Here is a 9,079-nt window from a genome sequence, read left to right as displayed (position 1 = left end):
CCTACATGAAATTACCTAAGGGTCTTTTGTGTTGTTTCATTGTAGATGCTATTAACATTCTAACGGAGATGAAAGAGAAGGATGTTCCTATCTCAGACAGAACAGTTGCATCTTTTTTCCGCATTCTTAATGCTGCTGCCATGCGAGGTGAAGTTGAAACAGTGAATCGATTACATGAGACCATTGTGAACCTGGGCTTGGCAGAAACTGCTGCCCTTCATTCCCCTCTGATTACCGTTCACCTTGAAAAGTAAGCTATGTTTGGGCTTCAGATGAAACAAGTTACGATGTGCTATTTATTTGTGTTGTGTGACCTGTGTGTGCTATACGCAGCTGCACATACATGTTTGAAAGTGCTTGTGCATGTAAACATGCACACGTGCAGGCATGTATAATACTTAAGTGATCTAGGAATAGTAATGAACGAATATGTTTTCTTAAGTAAGATAAGTCTGTTTTCATCAGTTGTACATCACATCATGGTTTCTGGGGAACAATGTCTGTGTTTTACGGACACATCAGAGATGAAGTGGCTGTATATTGGGATATGCTTATGAATTAGTTGGTTCTAGAGTCTGTTTGACAAGATAGCTATTCAGAGCATGATAGGTGTATTCTCAGCTCTTGTGGCTAAGTAGTATATGTTTTCCCATCAAAACAGCATTATTTTGCTGTGCCATCCAATACATCTCAGGTGAGTTGAAGGGCAGTTATTGAACACTGAAATATTTTTTAATTCACATAATTCAAATAATTTGATGTTACTGCCAATAGACTGCTATGTTGCTGGATTTAAAATTCAAAGAAAGTTACTGTCTGGTTTGTCTATCATTATTTTTTTCCATATATACTTTTAATACCATATAATAGAGAAAAGGAAGTTCATGCATTCATTCTGACAGGAAGTATCTGTAATTCTATGTGTCATGTTCCTTTGCATAATTTTTCATTATGAGGATATTTGAATTAATGTACATATGAATTAGATAACAATTTCTTACTAAAATTGAGCCAAGAGTCCCTTTTCACTTCCTTTACCATATGCACAATCATTTTATTTTTTTTTCTTATGTCGTTGCTGGATTTTAATCTCTTGCAGCTAGAGTGATTGATCAGTTTCTTGCAGTTTGGTTCAAGTATACAAAATATTCTTAGGTTAAATATAATACCTATGAAATAAGTGAATTTTTCATAGTATTGTGTAAGTCAGCCTCAAAGATGCATATTAACGTTTCTGTTAACCTGTAGAGTTTTTAGTTCTTTTAAGTATTCAAGGTCTGTATAACATTTTCTGTATTCAGAAATCTTGTCAGAAAGATGCAGCTCTTAGTAGATGCATATTGCATTCTCTTCTAAAAATAGTATTTTAGTGTAGTGGTCAACAGTTAAGACTACAGTGTACATCTTTTCAGTCAGCGATACTGCCTTGGTTACATCATAAGACAAGGCACATGTTTATGAAAGTCATTTAACTGCAATCATATGTAACTAATGTGTCGGAAAAATATCTGATATGCTTTGCAGTGTGCAGTAAGAGCGGCTGCATTTTACGTAATTGCTTTATACACGTTGACATGCAAGTTGTATGTGGTGCTAGTTGGGTTCTTTTCACTTGAGAAGTAGTACATGATGATGTAAATAAAGACGTGGTCATGTGTGCATGCAAAGAGGGACAGTAAAGAGTGTTATTTTAGTTTCATTCCACATTCTTTTGGATTATAAATGTGTGTTATAACTTTTTAGAAAGGTTTGTTTTTTTAATAAAGGAACTTTTGATGAGACTAGATTTTTAAAGGAGAAAGTAATTCCATACCGGAGAATTGTATGGCTAGAAGTCATTGCTACTTGCCTGTATAACTCTTAATACATTTCATATATATAAATACAATACAAAGTAAGCTCGTTTCCTATGTTTTTTTTGCTACCTTATGGGTGGAGAGACTTGCTTCCTCTCCAATATTAGAACAGAAGAGGGAAGCTTTTACCACATACTTTGTTTGGGAGGAATAACTGAATGTCACTGGTTTGTTGTTTTGTTTTGGTTTCTTTTTTTTTTTCCCTCTTTTGGAAATGCTGAGAGTTTTTGAAAGTTCTGAGTGACTGAAAGAAGTGTTAGTCATTTTCAGCAGTAGTGCTTACTGTTTGCCATCCTACAGCTGAAGTATCACACTGAAATGCTGTCATTTACCTGCAGGTCGTCAGCATGTCTCTGAAATTAGCTCTAGGATATTTAAATGTTCCACAGCAGTGGTTGTGCTAGTGTTTTATGTTCCTAATTTATTTCAAACTTTTACATTTCTTGTAAAGGAATCTGTGATTTGCTTTTGAAGATGTAAATGTTTTCATCTACCCCTGTTCTCTGTACCCAGTCCTGAATATTCTGAAATTCTTGTTAAGTCCTAGTGCATGTTAAAAGTGACAATTTGCAGCAGAGCATGGAAAAGTAAAAAATTGTTGATGATGAACAGTATAACTTGACGAAAGCTAACAGAATCTAATATTCTAGTAGAATGGACTTTTTGCCTTAATATTTTGAGAAATATTTGACAGTAACTAGAAAGAGAACTCATACTATCTTGTTCTTTTTTTTACCGAGTAAATTTAAAGGAAACCACCCCACTGCTTTTAATTATATGATCTTTATGACTCTGAAGAGTTACTCAGGATGATGAAATCACATTAAAAATTGTGACAGTCCACATGTAGAATCTTGATCTGTCATTCAAGGTGATAAACCTGCCTTGGACAGTATGACAAAAATCTTAGTTTCTAAAATCTACAAGGATGTAAAGAGCTTGTACTTTTTCTTAAAACATGTCTTTCTTTTGAACTGATTCTTCCAACTGCTAATAATTAGAAAAAGATTGTGTTACCTACACCATATAAAATTTCTTACTGTTTTAAGGACTGTAGTTTTGGCTTTTACCTTCTCTACCAAGTATTAGGGGAAACCTATTTGAACATGAGCCATTTTACAAAACTGAAGAGTTTACAGAACGTTGTCCAGTAAAGCATTGTGTGCTGGTTTGTGATGAATCTTATATAAACCCATTTTGTTTCGTTTCTTATATAGTAGATACAGCATGAATGCAGTGCCTTGACAATTTCTCTTCTGTTGTTTTCACAGAGTTAAATTCACCTATGATTTTGTTTGAGATGATTCTGTAGCACGTACAAATTAATTGACTTTAAAATTTACTTTTAAAAATAGATATCTTTTTTGAATTAGATGACATTTTTAGTTGGAGGGGAAAATATCTCTAATGGGGAGAGGATTTTTTTGAATTTTTAGCAGCTGTATTTCAAATATTTGTATTGAGACTCTTTACGTGTTGCAATGAAATTAGGGATGTTTGGCTCTCTTACTCCATTATTGCAATTAGGAATTTAGCATCATCAGTGCCAAAGGACAAAAGTGTCTCATTTGCCCTATGGGGACAGGACAGTGATAAGATGATTTTTCGTCAAGGATCATTGGGTCGTAATTAAGTTACATTCATGGCTATTGCTTTTTGAAGGATGATTGGTAAATGACAGGCTTCATGTGCTTGGTACGGACAGTGTTCACTAGGGTTTTTTCTCCCTCTGTCAGAAAATCCTGTTGAGTCTGATAATGTAAATGTGGCATTTTATTCTGAACAAAAGAGCAGGGAAATGAGCTATCTTGTCTAATCATTCAGTTGTTTAACACCGACTTCCAGTTTAGACTCAATTGGCTGGAAAGCACTTGACATGTGAAGTTAGTGCTGTTCGGAACGCATGTTTGAGTAAATTTTAAAGTAAGTGACAGCTAAATTGTACCTAGGGAAATTACAAAGCCTTCAACACAGTTAATTTTTTGGGGAGGATTAGTTGTAATTGCAACACCAGTCTCCTTGAAGATTCCTTAGTATAGCAAATGAACAGAAAAACATTTAGCTCTTTCAAGAGCCCGTTCTCTTTTAACAGAATAATTTTTGTAAAGCTGATTGTACCTTGCTGAATTGACTTTCCTCTACACTAACATCTGCTTCAGATTTGTAGAGAGGGATTTGTTTTACCCATCTACCCTCCGCCCCCACCCCAGAGAGTCCCTTTTTTCTTTCTACCTCTCTAGTGATTTCAGGTTTGAGAGCTTTTCAATCAGTAAACCCCTTAGGTAAATTGCCACTTCACTAAAGCTTTATGCATAATGTTGCAGCACTTCATTCCAATTAAAATCAATATTTGGAGTCTTATTTTTATCAGACAGACTCTCTGGTTAGGAAAGTTGTTTATTACAAGTAAAAGGGTTAGATTTAGTGCTACATTCTTGAAGCAAGAGGGGAGTGGCTTGTTGAAATTGAAGGGGGATGTTATATCCATGCATGTTATAGCCAGTCCTGCTACAGAGAGTGTTCTGCAAACACTCAGACATCTGAGTAATTTTGTCTCTTCAAACAGCTTTGTGTAAGTAAAATTGCCCACGTAAATATTTTGGAAGATTGTGCCCATAGTATCTTGGAGTTCACGGGCATTCTAAACAGAAACCAAATGAATCCAAAAACATATGATATCTTTACTCTAACATCAATTTTGTTGAAAAATAATACCAAAGTAGGACTCTTCCGGGATTACGTAAGGGGCAAGCGTAATACAGTGATGAGTGAGGCTCCTTCTGTCATTCAAAAATAATGGTATATCTTCTTTTGTAAAAGAACAGGTTTCAATGAGAGGGAAAAATACACCTAATCTGTAAGTGGAACAGGTATTAACCCTGAAAAGATAAGATTTGTGAGTAACTTTTAAAACTGTAGTATCTGGCCAACTCAAAACAAAGTATGGATCATCTGTGTTCACATTTTTGGTGGTATTTTGTCCAGACTGACACTGGAAATCAGATTTTTCCTACATGGCTATGAGTACATGGGCTTTATTTCCTTTTTGACTTGATCCATATTATTTAAATAGTAAGTTTGGACTGGGCTTTTAATGTAGTAGTGTAGTAAGTATCCTTTGGGAAGATAAAAGGGGGTTCAACATGTATAAGTTCATTCAGAAAGACTGCCAAATATTTTCAAATGTATAGCTGTTTGTTTGCTTAAAATCCTTATATCTAAATAGCATTTTCTTGAAACATGGAAAATCTTTTTTGTGCAGTTTTTTTTTAAGTTAGTGAGTCATAACAAGAAACACATTAAAATGTTACCTATACTCAAAATTTGAAGCCTATGGTAAGTTCCTAATTTTTATTTTCATTCATTTTCTAACAGGATTGTAAAAACTGCTTAAGAAAGTAGTTGATGGTACTTACTTGGAATTAAATGCAATTTGTGACAGTGAAGAAATACTGCAAGTTGTTGAATAAATCATATTAACTCAAGTACAAGCATAAGCTCGATGGCTTTTGCTTTGCAGTACTCGTACAAACAATTTCTTTCTAGAGGCTGAACTTCTATACCTTTTATTGTTTTATAGTTGATTGTTGCCAGTTTTATCATTTATCTGTTTTATAAGCCCTGTTCTGTAGTAAACTGTGGATGACTGGTTGGTTGCTTGAATGCAACTAAACAAATATATCAGATTTCGATAGATTCAAAACAAATGTCTATCAAATTAGTGTGTAAGTTACTGACCTCCTTAAATGCAGATTGGTTCAGGCGCCTTTGAGCAGAGTACCGGTAACAAGTACGATATTTCCATTTTTGTTATCTCAGTTCTTTGCTGCCTTTTTTCTCTGTGTATACAGTAATAATGCCTTCAGAACTATACATTTAGAGACTAAAAAACTGTTAATGTTCCTGTTTGAATGACATGGCAATTATTCACTCATTTATTGATAGCTTTGACCTAAAAACAGTCACTTTAAGCCTTTAGGAATGCAGCCGAGACAATACTATGGCTCTTTGAGCATCAATCTGAAAAGCTAGATTTATCACTAAAAACTTCAATTTGAATATATAAATGTTGTTGTGCTTCCTTAGAAATTGAGTAGTTTTCTGTAAAACTGTTTGGTTTTTTTTTTTTTTTATGTTAACTTGCATCTAAAGCAGGAGAAAAATACTGATTATATCAAGCTTTATATCTGTCTGTGGTAACTACCATAGTATTTCTCTTTTATGACAGTAATCTAGCCTGCAACATCTACTTGCAGTTTTGAAATTAACCTGTAATTTAGTCTTCACCCCAAATGACAAAAATTCAAATGACTCTGTGGGGTGCCAGAAGATGCACTGTAAACAGGGCTCGGTAAGGGGGATAAGGTAGAAATACATCATCTTAGGTTCATTTTCAGAATGCCAGTATTACTGAACAAAATTAATTATTATTCTGTATTTTACTCTTAAAATTTTTAAAATACTAGCTGAAATGAAGATTGTAGTATTTAATAGTCTAGATAATTCATCCTTTGAGAAAGCAAAATTTGTACTGCACAGGAAATGCAGTATGAGGAGAGGACATCTGAATTTGGCTTGTTTTAACAGTAATAATTCGTTAAGGTTCAGTTGATCAATAATAAAGTTGCTTCAGGAATGCAAAATCCATTATTTCAAGTCTTTTATTATGGCCTTCAGCTGCTGCTGTTAACTAAGTTTTTAAAAAAATCACTGATATTTTTCTTCCCCCCCCTTGCCTGCTTCCACTACCCTTTATTTGATAAGCCTTTTGAAATCTAAAATGCAGCCTTATTGACTGTTTGACTACTTACTACATTTTGTGCATGTCGTCTTCATTTGTTTGAATTTCAGTTTAAAGCTTGCCCTTCAAAGAATAACTTCACATATTGTTTTACCAGTGTTTCCGTGGTTGTCCTCTGCTGGTTTTGGTTTGGTTTTTTAGCATGGTTTCTAATCCTTTGAAAAAGGGTCTGCAGCAGATGATTTACTTCTGTTAGTTGTACAGTATAGAATGTTAATTTATATTTGCTGTTATTTTAAGTTCCAGAACTGATTGTTTCTATGGCTTTTCAATATTGCATTTTAACTATGTATACCTCTGAATGTGTTAATTGGAAAATATCAGTGAAGGGCTGAAATAACAAAAACGGAAATACTGTACTTGTTACTGGTACTTACTGCTCAAAGGCTCCTGAATAAGTGCATTTAAGGAAGTCAGCATGTTATGCACTGATTTACTAGTACCATGGATATATACTAGTGCCATGGCTTTATGTGACATGGATAGGCCAGCATAAAATACATTTTAGTACCTTAATCTCTTGTTGAATTAATTGCAAAAATTACATTTGTATTGCCGAAAATATACTTTGGATTTTGACCTTTATATTGAATGGAAAATGCTAGCCCCTTGATTGTGATGAAATGGAAATCAACAGATGATTTGTAGCTAGTCTGTTAAAGGAGTGAAACAAGTACAAAGCAATCTAAAGAGCTGTGGCTGTCTCAGTTAACTGTGGAGATCTATACTGAAATAAAAATGCTGTGGAAAAATTTTAAAGAGCTTAAAATTGAGAATGTCTGAACGGAGACATTTGTAAGTAGTATAATATGCACAATATTACTTATTAACAAGAAAAACAGAACTCTTAAATACAAACTGAAATTTCCGTGGAATTGGGGTTTTGTCACAGTATTACATAGCAGAACTTAAGAATCTTACTTCAAAAATTAAGTGCATCTAATGATGAAGAGCATTCACACCTTTGGTTAATTTGTAGTGAACAGTGGTCATGCAATCAAAAATTATATAGCAGAAAGATTTAAGCATAAATCTGTAGTTGTGTTTTCGTTTCTGTGGGTGTCGAGCATACATGATATTTGTTTGTAGGAAAATTTTCCCTATTATTTAAAAATAGCTGTAGTATATTGGGGGAAAAACTATACTCTTGGATTATAGACTGCTGAATGAATTTTCCTTGAAATTTTGAAGACTAAAGTGGGTTCAGTGTGCACTGCTCCTGCTCAGAATGTTTGATTGTTTTTGTTCTTGTTTTGTTTCATTCCACAAGGGATGACATGCCTGCAGCTCTGGAAGCTTTAATCAACTGTTACAAGAAGTATGGTAAAATTCTTCAGCTTCATAACATCTACTGTAGACTGATAGAAAAAGGAGATGCTGATCTTCTGCAAAAGGGTTAGTTGCCATGTAATCAAATGCTGTCTGGTTATATTGAGTGTTTTCTGGAGGCTTTTGTTCCAGGATTTATATGTCATTTCTTTCAACTGAAAGAAAAAAAAAGAAGTGGTTATTTGTGTAACTTTAAAGCACTTAAATTATGCCTACATTCTTCAGATTGAAAATTGGTATTAATTTTAAATGTAGAAGATTCCTAATGTTTGGATAATACAACATTGAGCTCTCAAAGTTTAGTGCTAATACTTGTTCCTAGCTAGGTATATTACTGTTAAGAAATAACTTAATAGTGACACAATGCAATGGTAAAACAACACATATGTTTTTCAAATAGTTCTGCAGTTAAGAAATCTTATATCCTCACTCTCTACAAGTAGAGTATGCCAATATATAGTCTGTCTGTTTTGTTGAATGTAATTCAGAATACTGTGCAGATAAACAGAAAAACATTTCAAATATGATCAACTGCAAATTGTGTAACGTGTTGTTCCGTATGTTTCAAAATTTATCTCCCTGTAATTTATTCTTGGAGTATTGTGATGCTTAGAAAATATTAGTATTAAGAATATCTGATGTACATATTAAAATTACATTTAGTAAATTAATAAGGTTTATTCTCCTTTTAGTTTCAGATTTTATAAGCAGAGAATATGGTGACATGATGGCTCTTTATGATCTCTTCTTCGCCTTCTTGCAAACAGGAAAATACAAAGAGGCCAGGAAGGTCATTGAGGTGGGATTTTAACTATAGTACTCTAATCGTGCAGCTATTTAGACTCTTAATTAGAAACATTTAAAGTTTTTAACCTTTAATTAGACTTGTTCTGATTCATGTTAATGGAATTCAATCCCAATAATAAAAAAAAAGAACCTCGAGCAGCTTTATTTTGTATAATTACAGTTCAGAAGAGAGACAGTCTTGTATATTGAAATTGTTTCCTCACTTTTTCAAATTTGCTGTTATATATCAAAATTATATTTGCATATTAAATATCGGATTGTGGAACAATTAAATTAAACTGGCATT

At 33.6% G+C, this 9,079-nt stretch overlaps 1 protein-coding gene across 1 annotated transcript in view; it reads left to right on the top strand.

The window, feature by feature from the left end:
• LRPPRC (leucine-rich pentatricopeptide repeat containing) overlaps window positions 1-9,079 on the top strand; it is a 79,403-nt gene that overhangs the window by 31,019 nt on the left and 39,305 nt on the right. Inside the window, exons 22-24 of the mRNA XM_009700206.1 lie at window positions 46-250; window positions 7,928-8,052; window positions 8,679-8,785. Of these exons, the coding sequence (XP_009698508.1) occupies window positions 46-250; window positions 7,928-8,052; window positions 8,679-8,785 (437 nt within the window). The remainder of the gene's footprint in view (window positions 1-45; window positions 251-7,927; window positions 8,053-8,678; window positions 8,786-9,079) is intronic.

Source organism: Cariama cristata, unplaced genomic scaffold (assembly GCF_000690535.1).
Source record: "Cariama cristata isolate BGI_N322 unplaced genomic scaffold, ASM69053v1 scaffold37805, whole genome shotgun sequence".
NCBI lineage: Eukaryota > Metazoa > Chordata > Aves > Cariamiformes > Cariamidae > Cariama > Cariama cristata.
Note: the sequence above shows the minus strand (reverse complement) of the source record. Positions and strands in the feature narration are given on the sequence as shown.